Genomic DNA, 19,293 nt, shown 5'->3' on the forward strand with positions numbered 1-19,293 from the left:
AAGAGCTTGGCCTTTGATTCAAACAGACCTGGACCAGAACCCTCAGTCCTTGCAAAGATCAGAAGTACTTAATGTCATGAAAGCTTAGCCTACTTATCTGGAAATGAAATCGACAGGAGCTCAGGGGGACAAGGTCGCTGCTCTGTCTGGCAGCTCGTGCTCCAGAAGCTCGAGACACACCCCATGGGGTCCCTCCCCGCCCCCCAACTTCTGTGGGGCCAACAGTGGCCTGGAGCCAATGCGCTGAGCCTGGGGAGCAAAGTCAGAGACTCCACGGCCCCCAAACCTGCAGCAAACTTCCTTAACCTCATTTTGTTTTGCAATGGGTAAGACTAGCGGCAAACACATAATGTGATCCAGTCTGTCATCTCAGAAACTGGAGTCCCGTCCGTGTCATTCTTGCCTGAATTTTCTTTCTTGTCACCTCTTTCCCCATTACCTGATATGGGAGGGATGCTAAGACTCCCTAACTCTCCTCTTCATGTCCCTGCTTTGGAAGTCTTCTCCAACTCTGGAGCAAACACAAACTTACAACACTGGCACAACTCCTGAGTCCATGGTTTTGTTCAAAACAGTATTTTGGGTTTTTTGCACAACAGATGTAGTTTAAAAAAAAAAACATGCCTTCCTGCCCTTAGTGAAAATAAAGCACATGCAAGATCATCAAAGCAAGCATTCTTAGTAAAATTATCACGAGCATTCTTCTCTGGCACATTTGAATTGCTATTTATTCTTTGATTACAGACACATCACAATTTGTCTAACTATACATTATCAAATATTCATGCTTGATATATATTTTCCCACTATTTCAAATGACTATCCTTAAACACACATCTTTGTGCATGTCCATAAATATTTCCATAGCATAAAATCTGTAAGCTGCACTGATTAGCCAAAGGCATTTTTATAGTTTCTGGTGCCCTTTCATTGTTTCACATAATTCCAAGAAGGTCCTATCATTTTATGTGACCAGCAGTGTTTCCAGCTCCCCCTGACCTTAGGAAGTGATTCCTCACTCCTTTTTTGATGGTAGTGGTGGTGATTTTATTTTGCCTTTAACTTTTGGAAAAATGTTCTGGTCCCCATTGTTCTGGTCTTCATAGACAACATGGGAACAAGGAACCAAGTTCTTACTTATTTGACTCAACCAGACAGAGCACAACAGAACTCAACTCTTGGGCCATTTGTGTGTCCATCTCCTAAAAACAGAGCCCTTGGCCAGACTTTGGCGCCTGGCCCAACGCCTCTGAATACAGTGGCAAACACCACCTCCAGCCCGATGCCTGGCCATAAGACCTGCTTCACTGCAAACTTGGTGAGTGAATGAAGAGGTATCTGTTTATTGTTATAGCTTCTTCAAGATATAAGAAAAATATTTAAAATAGGGCAGCCCCTGGAATTAGGAATATTATCTAAAAAATCAAAGAGTCAGCTGCACCAAAACCACGCATAGTCTTATTTTCTTCATGATTTGGCTTTTGCAGATCTGAGCTTTCCCACCCCAGGTAAACAAAGGGAAGATTTTTACAGTAAGTATATCGGTGAAAGAAAGGGCTTGCTTTCTTTGCTAACATCTTCCTTTCTAACATCTACTACTGAACAGAAATCTAATGCAAGATGCATCAAACAAGGATAAAATCTCTGGAGAACAGACCCAGACGGTATGTTGATACCATACGGCGTAGAGCCCATGCCGGCATTTCCATTACAAAAATCCTATAATCCAAAGCCAGAGCAAATTGAAAAAATAACCAATAATTAAGCTTTTGTCCCTCTCTTATTCTGGGAAAATAGTCTAAAAATTAAATTGTGCATGTAGATATGAAGGAATTAGTCACTGGTGTTAATCAATTAGGAATCTGCAAATAACTCCCTACATCCCCAATCCATTTTTCTGTCCCTATCTCAATATCAGCATTTTTCATTTTGTTGTTACTGGTTTTAGGGGAAAAACTCTTCTCTAAGAGTCTTAGAATCATAAATTATCAGAGTAAAACAGATGCTGAAAATCATCTAGTATGAAAAATCATCACACTACCTTTAAAAATAAAGAAATTGTACCTCAGAGAAATTATAAATGGCAGAACTCAAGTCTATGAAATAAAGACTTAATTCCATCTCCTCTCAAATTCTTTTTTTTTCTTCTTCTTCTTTCTTTCTTTAGAGGGAGAGAACGAGAGAAGAGGCAGAGAGAGGAGGCAGAGAGAGGGAGAGAAAAAATCTTAAGCAGGCTCCATGCCCAGCCCAGAGCCTCACATGGGGCTTGATCTCACCACCCTGAGATCAGGACCTGAGTAGAAACCAAGACTCAGACACTTAACTGACTGAGCCATCCAGGCACCCATCCTCTCAAATTCTAATAAAGCTTCATTTTTGTTTAATTTATAAATAACTCTTTTTTATTAGAGGAACGTGAAAGCATGAGGTCCGCTAGGCATTTGTCCTTAGCAAGCAGGACTTCACAGTGTCAGTTTATGTGAGGTAGAATCTGACAGAAACACAAAGCTAGCCATTTTCACGAATTTAGATGTCATTTAGATATTCAGAGTGACATGACTGAATCCTGGAGCTGAACAGATTTTAAGTATCTTCCAGTACAACCTCTTTCACATTTGAGGTGACTGAAAACCACAGAGGTGGTGACGTAGAAGGCCACCCAGTTAGAGGGGCAGAGCTGGTATTTTGTAAGTCTTGGCTCGAGGGCCTTTCCACCATATCAAGCTGGGCTTTCTATATTATAGTCTGGTACTGCATCCGGTATTTTTAAGGAAAAAAAAAATCTCGGGTGTTACAAAATATCCATTTGTGACCCATTCCGTTTCAAAGGCTGTGCACTGTGGCCCTGTTTTTTCAGTCACCTTCCACAGATGAAGGGCAGTCTTTGCTCTCAAAGTCTAGTTGGTCCATTGATTACAAAAGACAAGACAAAAATACCACAGGTCTGGCCCTTATGGTACAAGATGAATTAAGTGCTGAAAAGCCAAAGAATGCTGCAGACACAGGCATTCCTGTCACTAATGATCAGGTGAAACTTGCTCTTTTCGGTCCTTCCTGCTGACTCGGGCCAATTGTCAGAATCCTTGGGGCTGGGCTGCACGGACTGAGGACTGGGTCTGCCCCCAGCTCATCCATCTGGGGGTTGACATTCTTAAACCAGAGCTTCCTCGAGAGGAGGAGGCCCCCCCGTGACATGGCGGCAGCGACCCCCTCTGCCACTCTCTGTGAGACTTCGACGAAGCCACGTGTCTCTTCGGGCCTTGGTGGGCTCATGAAGAAAATGCCAACATTTTCTCCAGCCCTACAGGAATATGGTCTAGGATTTAGGGGACAGTCATCTTCATACAGAAGAAGAAGGGGGTGACCTCAGGTGGACTCCTGATATGGCATTTGAGTCCTGAACCTTCTTTCTCTGTCGCTTGCCTGCCAAGCCAGTCAGCCTGTGGGGGCTGAATCACATTTTCGAGTGGGTGGGAGGATGCTGCAGTGGAATGGACTGCGTGATCCCCAGGAACAACTGGAGGGGCCAGAGTGAGATGGGCCAGGGACAGAAAAAGCAGAGATGCCCAGGCACAAAGTGGGGAGTGTGGGAGGCAGGGCTGACTCACTGGCTCCGAGGAGATCAAACACTCTTTTAAGGCGCTGGCTCAATCCTAGCTTTGATCCTGCAGGCCAGGCATTGCGGGGCGGGGGTGGGGGGTGAGGCGGGCACAAATGCTGTACAAAATGCTCTCAAGAGGTGCTCGGCTGCTTCACCCCGCTGATTTGGGACGGCTCTCTCCCAAAGGTCTGCTGCAGCCTCCCCAAAGGACGGAGCACACAGCAACAAGATAAAACCCCTTCTGTGTGTTCTCCTGGAAGACTTGTCCAAATTACGGTCTCAACCTGCACAGCAGTGGGGCACACCCATAACTCCAAGCCCACCATCTGGAGCCAGATTTGTAAATGTTACTTCCCGGCTATGACCAAGCTCAGCCAGCCTCTGCCTACCTTCCCCATCCTATTATTTAGATCCCAACACCGAGCAGCTCTAGGAGGTACTCCTCACATCTGGGGTCACCATAAACTGGCACATTTAGTATGACCTTTTTCTGGCAGGTGACCATACAGGTTTTGAGGAAAGAGCAGCACAGAGATCATGTGGACTACTGGCAGGACTGCCCATTCCAAACCCACATAAAGGCATGGGATCAACGCAGAAGAGAAGCAAACTGGATTCTGAGGTTACAGAGGCTCTCATGAACTAAAATGTGGAGATGTCACCATAGCTCTACTCAGGTCCCTAGGATCTTCCCCTATTGTTATCAAGATGAAAGACGCCATAAATAAGTAAAAATACGAACAGAATGTGAGACCTCCTGAGAACAGAAGCCCATGTTCCAGCAGTGGTTATCTACAGAAATTCTATTAGTGGTCTGGAAAATCTCCAGAAGGCAATAACCTCCCCCACAGGCTCACTGCAGGCTTCTAGAGAGCGCTGGCAAGCCTCAGAGTTGATGATAACCTTCTTAGAGGTGGTGACGTTAGGCAGAAAGGGGAACTTCAGTCTGGGGTCCAAAACACTGCTAAACGCAATGTTCATACATACGACACAAATCTTAACCATTCCAGAAAGTAGAGTGAAGAACTAGATCACCAGTGAAGAAATGAAAGTGCTTTATCTAAATAGGTCACATTGAGTCGTTCTAGTGACAAAATGTTAATGAGTTCTCCTCAATCTCAAAAACTGGATTATATTTTTATGTCATCTTTTCTAAAAGCAGGTTTATAGGGGCACCTGGGTGGCTCAGAGGGTTAAGCCTCTACCTTCAGCTTGGGTCATGATCTCAGAGTCCTGAGATCGAGCCCCGCATCGGGCTCTCTGCTCAGCGGAGAGCCTATTTTCCCCCTCTCTCTCTGCCTGCCTCTCTGCCTGCTTGTGATATTTCTCTCTCAAATAAAAAAATGAATAAATAAAAAATCTTTTAAAAAATAAATAAAAATAAAAGCAGATTTATAGAGGTGCAATTCACACAGTATTTCACTTTCAGCACACAATTCTATGGATTGGAAAAACTCTTAGTATCTCTAACTACTACCACCATCAAGATCTGAAACAGTTTCATCACCCCCCAAATCCCCTCATGCTCCTTATAGCCAAGCCCTAGCCTAAATCTGACAATCAATGATTTGATAAAACGGGACTGAATTATAATACAAATTTCAACCCTGTTCAGACTTTCCTTTAAATATTCACCATATTTCACTGATCCTATGACAGACAGACACACACACACACACACACACACACCCTCCCCCACACACATTTGAACACTGACTTTAGGATAAATCTTACAATCAATGGTGTTTTACTAATATAACTGGCAAAAGATGTTTCTTTACAGAGATACATAAAATAATGTCTTATAATCTATGGTGCTTTCAAAAAAAAATCAGTGAAGTGTAATGTTAAGTTCTTTATTTTTTAACCTTTGCTGAATATTTACTATGTGTGAAGCATTCTCCTAGACACTGAAAATACGAAAATGAACAACATGGCCCACAAGAACTATCACTGGCGACAGATATTATCAATTATGATATAATGCAATAATGTCTATAGCAGAGAGTTATCCACCTACTAGGACTAAATAAGATTATCTTTAGATTGATGACTCTTCTTTCAGGCAAAACCCCTCCCCCCACCCCCGACTCAGATCCTTCCATGAACACAGGAAGTAGGATGCAGGAGGCACGGTCCGCCTTCACTCTGCTCATTCCAGGAATGAGTTACAGGCGCTCCATCTGACATATTGCCTAGGAACAATCCAATTATTTCTTCCATAATACACTGTTGTGGTAGGGAAGCCTCATTTTAGAGTTCAACAGCTGCAAGGCTTTTAGGATAATATCAGAAGACAAGTCACTGAAAATAACTGTTCGATCTGTAAAAGGCAGACACCCAAGCTTTCATAGACATGCTTCAAGGTCCCTGGATTCTTCCCTGGACAATTCTTAAAAGGGAATGTAGAAAAGAAAAGTGAGTCAGGGCCCTTACCTGGTTCTTGAAAGTGCTCTTCATTTGACAGAGTTCTAGACAAGATCAGTATTAATGCTTCTTTAAATTGGTCAAAATGTACCTAAAAGTAAATAGCAAAAAATAAATTCAAAATAGTTTCCACAGCCTTAAGGAAGTAAATCCATCTTCAAGGTACCAGAACCATTAGGTAGCAACCTGACAGCCTCGAAGTGAGTCTTAACTTGCTTTTGTTCCCCTTTCTTCATTTCTGTAAAGCACTGAAGGCAAAGTGGGCTGATCATTTCTGACACCCCAGCATCATAAACACTAAAGTCAACATCAATATTTATTCAACCCTGAGGGGGAAAGCTATAGAGCAAAACCCTCTTTATAAACTCAGGAAAAGATGTGTTTTGAATTCAACTCCTTTTATTTTTCTGAGCAAGATCACAAGAGAAAGAGGTTAGGTGAGATTTTAGGAAAAACTCCCCAAGTAAATGATCCAGTGTAACAATGCCCCCAGGATGCCATCTCTTCAGACATTCTAGAGGAGAATGAGCAACGGTTTCAGGATGACTTGAGCATAGTCTTGCCTGAGGCAGGTATATAATATTTATCGCCCAAGGCCCCTGTGATTCTATAAACAAAAAGAAATCAATAGCAAACACAAAGAATAAAGGAACCTTAGGAAGCATTTTCTTGAATTTTTAAACACACAATTACCTTGATAGAAGGAGGAATTACTCAGAATTGAGATATGGCTGTGGCTGAAGGGGTAACATGATTTTCTTTACGGCCAAGTGTATTCTTCTATAACTTAAATTTATGTGACCTCACCAGGGGACAGAAGGGAAAGATGGTATTCCTTCTCATTTGATAACGGGGCACCTCTTTATACAGAAGCCAGTATATTTATACAGAAGTCAGTCGATTTGATATTTGTGCTGCTATGGGTCTCTTTGGACATCATTATAAAATACTGCCTAGAAGTTGGAATATAGGTGACAGTGACACTGCCAAATTATACTGGGAAAAGCAGCAAACTTCGTCAGTTACCTAAACAGTGGAGAAAGGAAAGCATGTCTTATCCACGCAAACCGATGCAAGGGAGAGAAGTCCATCGAGGTTCCTACATCATAAAATTGTATATGCTTACAATTCACCACATTCTCCCCAAGTATATGTGGTTTTTCTACTAAATCCATTTTCATCACTTACCATTACTTTCTAAAATCATGTTCCTTTAGCCAGTATAGACTAAAAAACAACATACTCTGTGGAGACAGAGCAGAATCTGTCAAGGCAGGGGGGCCTGGGTGGCTCAGTGGGTTGGGCATCCGACTCTCGGTTTCAGCTCAGGTCAGGATCTCAGGGTCGTGAGATAGAGCCCCGTGTAAGGTTCTGTGCTCAGAGGATGGTCTGTTTGGAAGTCTCTTTCTCCTTCTGCCCCTGCCCTCCTCCTCTCTCCCACTTAAAAAAAAAAAAAAAAAAAAAGGCAATCTATCAAGGGAGGCAGGGCATCCGCTAGAGAACCAGGGCCCAGCAGTCAACAGAAGGTTAAGAGACTGAAAGGGACAAATGACTAAGGAGCCTGCAGGAGGGAAGAGGGCCAAGTCCTGCTGCTGCCCCAAAGTCTGAGCATGGGCTTCAGGCACTGGGGCATCCCGGCTCCTGTTTCCAAGGGCAAGGCAGTCTCCCCAGCACCAGCCAGTTCACAAACAGCAAGCACATACCCAAGGGCTCTCCCATCTCAGACACTTGCCAGGCATTTACCACTGCCTACTAGAACCATCCCTTCCCCTTAGGGTGGGCAGTAGGAGGGTTAGGAGCACAGGCTCGGCGCTGGAGCCAGCCGGGTCCAGGATCCGACCCTGCCAGCTGTAGCTCAACAACTCACGTCTCTGCGCTTTAGTTTACTCAGGTGTAAAAATGGGGACCTCTAACAATTAAAAAAAAATTTTTTTTTTTAAAGATTTTATTTATTTATTTGACAGACAGAAATCACAAGTAGGCAGAGAGGTAGGCAGAGAGAGAGAGAGGAGGAAGCAGGCTCCCTGCTGAGCAGAGAGCCCGATGTGGGGCTCAATCCCAGGACCCTGAGATCACGACCTGAGCTGAAGGCAGAGGCTGACTCAGCGCCCCACCTCTAACAATGTTTATGACCCATCCAACAAATATCTGTGGGCAGCTGCTACGGGCTGGGCACTATCCTAGCGAACAAGAGTGACGAGATCATGCCACCACAGGGCGCATCTTCCAGAGATGGCACGGGGAGCCCGGACACCGGCCGTGTCAAGTGCACGGCACCTATTTCATGTGATTTGTAACAGCACCTCCCTCACAGTGGCAGGAGGAAATCCAAAGGAGAGTTACATGAGGTGTCTAGAATTTCCAGGGACCTAACAGGTACTCAGCAAGTGGTAGTAAAGCCACTTGGTGTAGTTAATTACCGATAGGTAAATGCTAGTTACTACCAATCGGTATAGAGCATGACTGCTTCCTCGACTTGTACAGACAGATGGCCACATTTTTAAGCAAAGCCTTGAGAGTAACCAGGATGGCCAGGGGCCATGGTGACAGCCGGGATCTTGCCTCCCCACCAAGACCTGGACAGGTGCCCCCCCAATCAGAGAGACGTATTCATCATGCTGTGTTTAGGGACCTCAGTTTGGGGGTTTCTCTGCTTGTAGGATACTGATGGGAAGGGCCTGAAGGAAAACTGTCTCTCCTTCCCAGCTGTGAGATGGACAGAAAGAGCTCCTATTTCAAAAGGAAGGTAACTAGCCTTGAGAACTTTGAGTCCTTTACGCTTCACTCAAGGGTCTCTGCTGAGTCTTCTGAAGGCCTAAGCTTTGGCAGAGGCTACCAGAAAGAGCCCTTCTGAATCTAGTCCTGACACAGCTCAATTCAGTGAGTATGAGCTGTGAAGGTCGCCCAGGAGTCTATGGACCTCAATCTTACCCTGAAAAATGACCAAGGTACATATACTCTGGACGTTAATCCCATTCAACTTCCAAGACTTCGTTATACCACATCTGAGGGACATTTAGGCCTCCTAGAAACACACCAGCCTCTGAGCCAGTAAAGCCTCATTTATACAGAGACTGCTTATCACACAACCCAAGAGTAGACAACTAGAACACAAACAAGTGGTGTCCAAAGCCGAGGAAGGTGCTAGAAAGCCCACAAACTCTTCTCACAGACTATGCCGCACAAGCAGCTCAGGAACTATTTATGTCACTTTACCTGATTTATTAGTAGCTCTGTTGTCCTGCTTCCCCACCCACCACAGATGAGAAGCAGCAAACAAGAGACAGGAGTACTCGGGGGTAACCACTCCAAGAAGTAACAACTGACATCTTGGGATTGAGTAGAAAGACATGAACTCTCTTCCCTCAAGCAAAAATACAGCACTATTTTTACACTTAAAACACCTGGTTTAAAAACTATACCAACTGTTTAAAAAGTCATGGTGTTAAAAACCTAATAGGCTGGGCTTGTTTAGTGCTGAGGCAAGGATTATGTGCCACCAAGTAAATCCTGAGAGAACGGCTCTTATAACAAAGATGAGTAACTGACAGACCAAGAAGATTTTAAATGATTGTGAATAACCTTATTTCGTGTCATATCCTCTTTGGTAGGGTAAAACTTTAATAAAATGTTTGTAATCCCCAGTGGTTAACTCTTTTTTTTTTTTTTAAGACTGTCAGTAAATGGGGTAAGAGATCCAATTATTAGAAAATCGAATGAAATGTGGGTCCTGGATCACACGAGAGGAACCAGGTGTGTTATTGCTGGTTCAATCTTTCCCAGGCATTTGGTCATTTGGATCTCACAACATCCGCGGGAGTCGGTCAAGGCAGGCATCTCCCGGTAGAACTGAGGAGACAGAGCATGAAGAAGGCATGTGCCTTGATGGGCACCTCACGTCTTGAAACCTTGGGGTTACCTGCAGAACCCAGGCCTTCTGACTGGACTCAAAGCTTGGCAGCCCTGCCCGCCCCAGACAGGCTTCACTGCTGGTCTGACATCTCAGGGAAATCCCTGTGCCCCTCCTGATGGTCAGATCCTCCACACAAACCCCACTAAAGCAACATGCTGGGACGACAGGGGGTAAAAGAGCAGGAAGAGAATCTTAACTATGGGAGGGCAGAAGAGAGGAAAGCTGATAGCACCTGGAAGGTAGGGTCCGGTGAGAGCTTTGAAATTCGTGGGACAGTTTCGGGACATTTGGCTTCACGAAGATATTCCCAGGCAGAGCTAAACCGTTTCCAAAATGGACCTATTAGATAAGCCACAATTTTTTTTTTTTTTAACAAGGAAAAGGGTCTATAAAAGACTAAGACATGATGAACTCAGAGGTTCTTCATAATCCAACAGTGCCTATCTGATGGACCTCTTCAACACACACACACACACACACACACACACACACACCCCTAAAAATCCAAAAATGAAAACATGGCAAACTTAAAAAAAACTGTCTTAAACTGATGTCTATTTTTCCTTCTGCAAAGGCACATAGACACTGGACCCTCCATTTTAGAGAACAGTAAATTCTGCATCTTCCAAGAAGATAATTCGCTCATAGAGGCAGGTGACTGCTATTTTCTGACAATGCTCATGAATACTGATGTGGTGGAAAAGCCCCTGAGGGCACATCCCAGAACCCAAACGTTAATAAATGCCCTCTATTGTGAAGAAATGTGCACCAGTGGGCTCGCTAAGCTCAGTAACTGGAATTTTTAAGTACCATTTTTCTCCTCCAAGGGAGCTTTGCTGTTGCCTTATGTTAAAATGTAGAAATCTTCACAAATATACAATCCAATTAAATCTCATGCGGTAACAAGCCTCCAAGCTGTGCTTCCCCGGGTTGGTACCCCCCTCATTTGAATAATAATTGCTGCCATTCATTTTACAAGCATTCCTCTATCTTGTATGCCTCAAAGGGCAGTTTGCAGCAATGGGAAAATTACCTGACGGACTAAAAACACACATGACATTTAAACTAAATTAACAGGAAGACCAGTCAAGTCTGATTTTTTTTTTTTTTGTCCTGTGTCACCCCCGCCTAATAGAAATGTACCTCATCATCTTTCCTCTCCACATTTTATTCGAATGCTTTTTTAGAAACACAATTTGCCTTTCTGAAGAAAGAAAGTAAGCATGGCATAAGAAACAAACGTTACTTCTAACCACACACGCGCGCGCGCGCACACACACAAACCCTGTAACAGGAAGTAGAATAAGGAACTTAACGTTGCATAAAATTGTCTCCTGCAATCATGGAGATGAAATACATAGAGTTTCCACATGTGTACAGGCAGCACTTCAAACAGCCCCAGGATGAGAGGCTCAAGCCAAGTGTTCAACCAAGTGATCTTATTAAACGAGACAAAGGCCTGCGTAACTATCACCACACCAAGGAGGTTCGGATCTCCTAATACAAAGGGAAATCGATGAAAGAACACTCCACACATGAAGGGGTAGCTGCCACGGGAAGAGAAAAATGGAAATCTCCAGAAGGTCACTGTGCAGAAAAATGATGTGTACAGCATTATGCAAAAGAGAAAGGATACAGATAAAGAGACACAGTTTCATAATGAAAGACATCGTTGTGGGACGCCTGGGTGGCTCAGTTGGTTAAGCAGCTGCCTTCGGCTCAGGTCATGATCCCAGTGTCCTGGGATCGAGTCCCACATCAGGCTCCTTGCTCGGCAGGGAGCCTGTTTCTCCCTCTGCCTCTGCCTGCCTCTCTGTCTGCCTGTGCTCGCTCGCTCTCTCTCCCTCTATCCCTGACAAATAAATAAAATCTTAAAAAAAAAAAAAAAAGACATCGTTGTGAAATGTCTGATTCTAAATAACGCACTCAGGTTATTGTAGCCGTTGACTGCAGACAACGTGAAGAGAGGCAAAAAGGCGAGTCCAAACCTAGAGCAAACGCTGAGGTCACTCACTCCAAGAGTGAGTCAAGGGGCCCTGCCTACAGATGGAAACAGATGCAAAACGCGGCCACACAAGAGAATTTCCAGCAAATCCATTCTCCATGCCTAGGATCTTTCTCAGGAAATCATTCCTGGGATGCCACTATTTATCAAAGTTCTTTCATAAAAGAACCCCCAAGCACTTTAAAATGAAAGGTAGGAAAAGTGAGCTAAATCATATAATTGTGAAGCTATAAGATTTTAACACTAAAAATTCCAAAGTGCCTTTGATGACCGAAGTCCACACACCTATGGGACTCTTTGGAAGTTAGCTGTGGGTTCTGCTACCAGGTGGCTTGTTCAGATTCTAAAGTGTGCCAAGGGCATGGAGCGCCTCAGTGTCCAGATTCCCATCAAAGAGCACAGCAAGGAAACTCCTTAGAATCCCAGGAAGCTGTTATGTCTCAAAGTTGCAATATATATATATATATATATTATATATGAAAATGCATTTTTAAAACTGATACGACAGCTTCAATAAAACCAAGGTAGACTATCATAGTTATGTCCTAATTTCTAATAAAAGAGAGAGGCATATGACTACATTTAATTTAAAAGACACATTTAAGAGACAAAGCAGATGAACAGAGGGGAAGGGAAGGAAAAATAAAATAAAATAAAAACAGAGAGATGCAAACCATAAGAGACTCTTCTTGACTATAGGGAACAAACTGAGGGCCGCAGGAGGGGAAGTAGGTGGTTTATGGAGTAACTGGGGGAATGGGCATTAAGAAGGGCACCTGATATGATGAGCCGTGGGTGTTTCATGCAACTGATGCAGCCTAAACTCTACCCTGAAGCTAATAATACACATTATATATTAACTAATTTGAATTTTTAAAAAAATAATAAAAATAAAAGACAAAAAAGAGGAAGCACTAGGACCAATATCAGTTGCTTAGATGAAAACATGGTTCCATAAAAGAGCTAATGCTGTTATGTTTTCTTATATGCTTGTAGTATCTGCTCTCAGGGCTGTTCAGCTGGGGATGCCTGTGTACTCAGACAGCTGGGCGTGTGCCTTCAGCTGGGGTCATGATCTTGGGGTCCTGGGGCAGAGCCCCACGCTGGGCTCCCTGCTCACAGCAGGGACTCTGTTTCTCCCTTTCCCTCTGCTCCTCCCCTCCCTGGCCCTTGCTCTCCCACTCATGCCCTCTCCCTCAAATACATAGAACCTTTAAAACAAACAAACAAAGGGACTATTCAGCTGCGGGGCAAACATTAGCTGACCAGACTGAAAGTTCTTCAGTGTCTTCAGGAGTCCCTGGGTCTTGGACTCCCACCCACCTGATAGGTGCCTAACTGAGGACAAAGATTTGGATAGAGCTCTTTTGATAACTAGCAGGAAACACCCACTGTTGTCCTGCTTCCTTCAAATCAGTGATCCACAATCAGCAGGCATTTCAAATCCTTAACTAGTGAGCACCAAACTCAGGGGGATATGACTTCAAGTTACAAAGCCAGATCAGATAGATGAATTGAAACCAATTTGGGGGGCGGGGTACCTAGGTGGCTCAGTGGGTTAAAGCCTCTGCGTTGGCTCAGGTCATGATCCCAGGGTCCTGGGATCCAGCCCCGCATTGGGCTCTCTGCTCAGCAGGGAGCCTGCTTCCTCCTCTCTGCCTGCCTCTCTGCCTACTTGTGATCGCTGTCGGCCAAATAAATAAATAAATAAATATCCTTTTTTTTTTTTTTTTTTTTTAGTTTAAAAAAAAAAAGAAAGAAAAAAAGAAACCTGATTTGGGAGTAAATGGCCTGGGAGTAAAATGCATGAAAATGGTGAGTCAAGGAGTCAATTTCAGTTACCCTCCTCAACAACTGTCAAAAGAAACATTAGGCCTTAAAAAAACCCCAAAAAACCCAGGAAGTTTTACAGATGGATTTGGAAATTAAAAAAAAAAAAAACAAAAAACCCAGAAAATATTCATATTCTTATTGACGAGGGCAATGCCTTTTATTTTATTTCTTTTTCAAGAAAAAAATTATTAATTCAGCCTGATTCCAACAAAGGTAAACTTGAAAGTTTTGTTTCATTTAGAAATTATACTCATTAATATTTAAAGATACAATTAAACCCTAAGCCTTCAGGAAGCTGTTGGATACTACTGTACCCAAAAGCCAATTTAGTGGAAAACCTTAATCTATGAAAAACATAAGTAAGTTGCACCCCCACAGACTAGCAGAAAGCCTAACATGCAGGACCCTTCAATACCTATTTGTTGAATTACTGAATAGTTGAATATATTGAGATTTGTCATGCTACTATTTCCTTCTCCTTATTTATGAAACCAAACTGCAAACCCTTACAAATTTTTCTATAAATACCATCTAAAGAGAAGAAAGATGACTGGCATTGGAAACAACATATAATTTTACAACTTAAGCTCCATACTCAATAGATCAAGAACATGTTACCGCTTAGAATTCTTCAGTAAATTCTAAGGAATTTTTTTCCTTATAATTTAAAATTTTAGACCATATACAGTATCTTACCAACATATGGCCAAGTTTATGTGATCATCTAAGGAGAATAATTTCAGTTTCACAAAAAATGCAAATCAAACAGGAGTGCATTAATTCATGCCAACCCTGCTCTCCAGACAGTCCCCAGGGACCTTCCACATGAAATCAACATGCATCTATCTATTTAACTTTTATCACTGGCTCACTAAGTAAATATCAGGCTCAAGACCACTTAGGTATTCATTATTCATAGGCAAATAGCAAATGGAAAAAGGCTGATAGTGTCAAGTCATTAACAAATCAATCGATAACTGTTCCCCTGCTTTAGTTTGCGGAATGGTTGGGGTGGGTAGCGCGCCCAAAGATGGGCAACATCTGGAGAGGGACACCGTGAACGTGCTGCCAAGTCTCGGTCTGTTAGCGGAGGGCTGTGTATTTACACTGACTTGGAGACAACCTCCCAAGGAAGCCTCAGGTTGTACCAGCTCTTCCCAGGCTCTCATCAGACCTGAAACATATCCACTCTTGGTACTCTGCCTTCTCCCCCAGGACCACAGTGGGAAACTCAGCTCCCCTGGCTCCTTTGGCTCCCCCAAGGTGTCCGGGATTGAGACAGAACAAAAACACATCTGAAAGCATTACGGGGGGGGGGGGGGGGGGGGGGGGGGGGGGGGGGGGCAAATGACTTCATCCTCAAATCTCCCATTGCTAAGGCTTCCAAACAAGGTTTTCAGCACTTTTTAGAGTTCACAAGCAGCTAGTCCCCACTCCCAGAGTGACAGAGAATGGTTCCAGTTTTGTAAAACACCTCACATTTGTTTTTCTTTAAGAGGGAGCCCTGTTAGCCACGGCATCCATAGTGCCAAGCCCCTGAGAACAGCATCCTTTGTACATTAATTTCAGGATAATCGCTACTCCTGTCTGTCTCGTGTCACAGACAGCCAATACATCATACTGTCTCTGAGGTCACTTACCCAAATTGTCAACTCAAAGTCAGTGAAAATGAAATGAAGAAAAGGAAATTCAGTCACCAGAATAAAGTTGAATTTCATAACTCCTTCCTCAGTTTGTACCACGTGATAAAAACCATTGTCCACGAAGTGTCATCAATGATAACAACAGAGCTCAGAAAGCGTTACCCATTTTTTCCCTCTCATCTATTCTAACAACCAACAGCAAGACTCAACTCAAAGCCATACAAATGATGCTCTTAATTAGAATTATGAGAACTGAAGGCAATGGGAGGTCAAGACAGATCGAGCATCCTTCCCACTTTTAACTCCCACCAGGAGTTAAAAAGGCCCCTTCTCGCTTCCCTCTCTCTCTCTCTCTGCCTGCCTCTCTGCCTACTTGTGATCTCTGTCAAATAAATAAAAACAAAACAAAACAAAACAAAAACTTTCTACATTAAAAAAAAAAAAAAAAAGGGCACCTGGGTGGCTCAGTGGGTTAAGCCGCTGCCTTTGGCTCAGGTCATGATCTCAGGGTCCTGGGATCGAGTCCCGCATCAGGCTCTCTGCTCAGCAGGGAGCCTGCTTCCCGCTTTCTCTCTCTGCCTACTTGTGATCTCTGTCAAATAAATAAATTTAAAAAAAAACCAAAACTTTCTACATTTAAAAAAAAAAAAAAGGCCCCTTCTCACCTGGTACTCGTTCCTGTGACTTGGTTTACGGGGACAACAGGACTATTTGTTGTCAAATGCAGAAGTTACCACCAGCAGACACTTGCATATCACTGCTGAAGTCGTGCTGGATTTTAAATGAACCTGCCCTGTATTTACTTACCCTCCTGTCATATTTCCTAGGTGAAAGGTTTAATTAATCCTTCACACCCTAGAAGCAATCTGCACAAGAAATAGCTTTATTGGGAGCAAAAGTCAGAGCAGCAAACTGTTCGTCCTATGAGTAGCAATTTTCTGTGTTTTCCTGCTCTTCAAGGTTTTCCTCCCTGTGCCCCAGTGATGAATGCAAAGTCCATAAAATGATCCACCATGAACAAGAGTTGAAAAACATGCTCCTACTGCCTCTTTTCCTCCCTTCATTTAAGATGCTCTGGGCACACGTACACTCCAGAGCACAAATTTAAGCAGGCCCTCCATATCCCAAGCAAACCACACTGCTGGTCCCGCCCATTACATTTTCTCTTTCTGTTTATCAGGTTAACAGCTCCGGGCACACACAGCCAGGATGTGAGAGGCAGGTCACCACAGCCCCTCTCCCCCACACCCACCGCTCCCTCCCCACAGAAGCCGCACCCACTTCCATCCACCTGCCTTCTTCCCCAGACCTTACCCTGCCCAAGAGGTTGTCCTGAAGCAGCGTCTCCTGGAGCACCGGGGCCACCTCCTCCAAGCTCAACATGTGGCAAAGGTCGGTGAGTTCTTCCTGCCCCAGGGACCCGGTGCCTGTGGTGTCAAAACTGTCGAACAGCTCCTTGAGTCGGGCCTCATGCTGGTCCTGTCCCACCTCATCCATCCCATAGCCCACGGCGCTCACCTGTGTGGGACAGAGATAAGGGCGGGGTCGTGGCAGCCCCCAGGGCTGGCCGACCGGGACCTCGGTGGAGGCCGGCAGGAGAGGCAATGCTGCACCTCGCCGCCCCTCCCAGCCTCCCCCCAGCAAGATTGCGGGGCTCTCCAGGAGCCAGCCCTGGCCAGTTGAGCTTCCGTGGCCACTGCCACCAGGGCCCCAGCCACAGGTTCGGTCATGTGGGGTAGCGTTACCAGAATGAGGGAGTCTCCTCTCCTGCCTGGTCCTTGGGTGAGCGGCCAGTCCCAAACTCAAGACTGAAAGCAGTTCTCTATCAGCTCGTCTGGCCCTGGACTTACAGTGAAAGGCCACCTCGGACACTCAGTCTTTTCCAACTAACCGGTAGTACCCACAGGCTTCCACGGAAGTAGGCGAGCTGTGAACCACCTGCCCAGATGTAGCACCCCACTCCTGCGGTGCGGCTATCTAGTTCCCCTTCGTTCAGCCTACATGCCCCCCATCACAGTCAGCCTGGAGGCAAGCAGCCGGAGAGGCACCGGGCAAACCACCTCCCTGTTTACAGGAGACACAATGCCTTTTACACAAGTTCCTCAAAAAGCAGCTCAATTAACTTCCTTGGAGCAATTACATGAGGTGTGACCAGTATTCCCTGAAGCTCACTTTAGCACCCAGGGAGTTTAGGTAATGCCTGGTTGCCTAGAGAAAGGAGAAAACACTACTCCCAGTTTTCAGATGGAGAGGTTCAGAGGAGCTGCTGATCACACGAACCCTACAGTGTCAGGGAGTCTCCCTCATCCAGACCACCTCCTGTCTGCACACCTGGTTCATCTGTCTTCCATCCTTCCAACCCGTCTTCCATTTCTCCACCTTCCGTGGGATCAGTGGAAATGTGGACTCGAGATTAACGCAGAACCACTTCTGCTAAAAATATACATCATTAAATTCTCAGTCCCTCATATACTAACAGCCAAATCTTCAGGGGTGGGGTTGCTAGCACAATAATTCATTTTTAATGTGGTGGGGCTTCCAACGAAAGCCTGAAATGAGCCCATCGGAAGCTACCTTCACCCTGATGCAATGGAAGCCAAACACAACATCGCCTCAAGAGGGTGACCTCAGCCATCTGAAACCAGTCTCTCAGAACCAGCCCCCGGACTATAAAAAGCAGCACTTGCAAAAATATTCTTATCTTGCCATTATGTTTTTTACTACGCTAAAAAAGACATAACAGGACACCTAGTCTAACAAAAATTTATTTAAAATTTTATGTGTGCAGGACAGCTTTCTTCACTCTATGTGCACCGCTGTACAGCAGACCTCTAGCATGGTTTCATCTCACTCAGTGGAAACTATACCCTCTGCAGAGCCATGTCCCACCACCCCCTTCCCCAGTTTCTGGCAATCCTCACTCTAGTTTTAAAAGCAGCACCTTTAACTAATAAAAGCCCTGAGTAAGAGAACTCTCTAACTTAGAAGTGATATTTGTTCATAGAGCAGATGAGAAACATGGGCAAGGCACAAGTTCAGGTGTGGAATGTGGCCAGAACTGAAAATGAGAGAGGCTCCCAGGACCCATCAGTGCTACTCTCCCCCCCCCCCCGCCCGAGACAGCCATCTGGAACATCACGAGCTCACCCAGAGCCATGACCATCCCAAGAGTTTCAGCAGAACTGGATGGACTCAAGGTGGATTCAAACAGCTCAACCACTTCTTGGTTTTCCCTGAGGTCACTCCTTAAAGCAAAGGAGCACCACTTATGTCCAGGCTGCTGGTCTGGGGGTGTGTGTGTTGGGGGTGAGGCGGTGGGATGGAGGTTCTTCTCCTAATTATCAGCTTTTCTATTACTAAGGTGCTGCTGGCTCTGGCTGCCTTCCCAGAGTTGGTCTGTTGGGTTAACTAATCACCATGCAAATGTTTTCACAATTAAGTTGAGAGTGCTATATAAACATAAGAGCACCAGAAAAGAAACACCAAGGTGTTAATGCAAAGCCACCAAAGTTAGGGATTTAGACAAGGCCAATGCCTGGCTCGTGAGATTCACTTACAAGTCAGCCAGTTTGCTGTCGACTGAGAGCTGAGAACCAACCCCCCCCCCACCACCACACACACACCCCTGGCTGCTCTGGGGTTTTCGGGGCTTCCATACCTCTTCAGCACCCCTACCCAGGCTACAATCTGACTAATGTCATAAAAGGCAGTCTATTCTGCTTTCACTTGACTTTGCATATTAAAAACAGACCAACCCTCAAAAGCGAAAGAATTCTAACATTTCCTCTTTTTAAAATTATTTTTAAAACATGGGGATTGGTTCATTTAGACCAATAAAAGAGGGGCATAAAACTCTTAACACATTGAGAAG

The 19,293-nt window shown here is 44.6% G+C and overlaps 1 protein-coding gene across 12 annotated transcripts in view; it reads right to left on the reverse strand.

The window, feature by feature from the left end:
* The window catches only part of NIN (ninein), a 97,575-nt gene that overhangs the window by 71,652 nt on the left and 6,630 nt on the right, over positions 1 to 19,293 (reverse strand). For 11 of the 12 annotated variants that reach the window (XM_013056068.2, XM_004738754.3, XM_004738756.3 and 8 more), the window contains 2 exons: positions 16,737 to 16,940; positions 6,038 to 6,119 (listed from right to left, as the gene is read on the reverse strand). In XM_013056068.2, the coding sequence (XP_012911522.1) occupies positions 6,038 to 6,119; positions 16,737 to 16,919 (265 nt within the window). In that variant the 5' untranslated portion in view covers positions 16,920 to 16,940. The remainder of the gene's footprint in view (positions 1 to 6,037; positions 6,120 to 16,736; positions 16,941 to 19,293) is intronic. The other variant, XM_045069341.1, reaches the window with a different exon arrangement.

The sequence above is a fragment of the Mustela putorius genome, unplaced genomic scaffold, assembly GCF_011764305.1.
Source record: "Mustela putorius furo isolate JIRA1106 unplaced genomic scaffold, ASM1176430v1.1 tig00000129_pilon_pilon_pilon, whole genome shotgun sequence".
Lineage (NCBI taxonomy): Eukaryota > Metazoa > Chordata > Mammalia > Carnivora > Mustelidae > Mustela > Mustela putorius.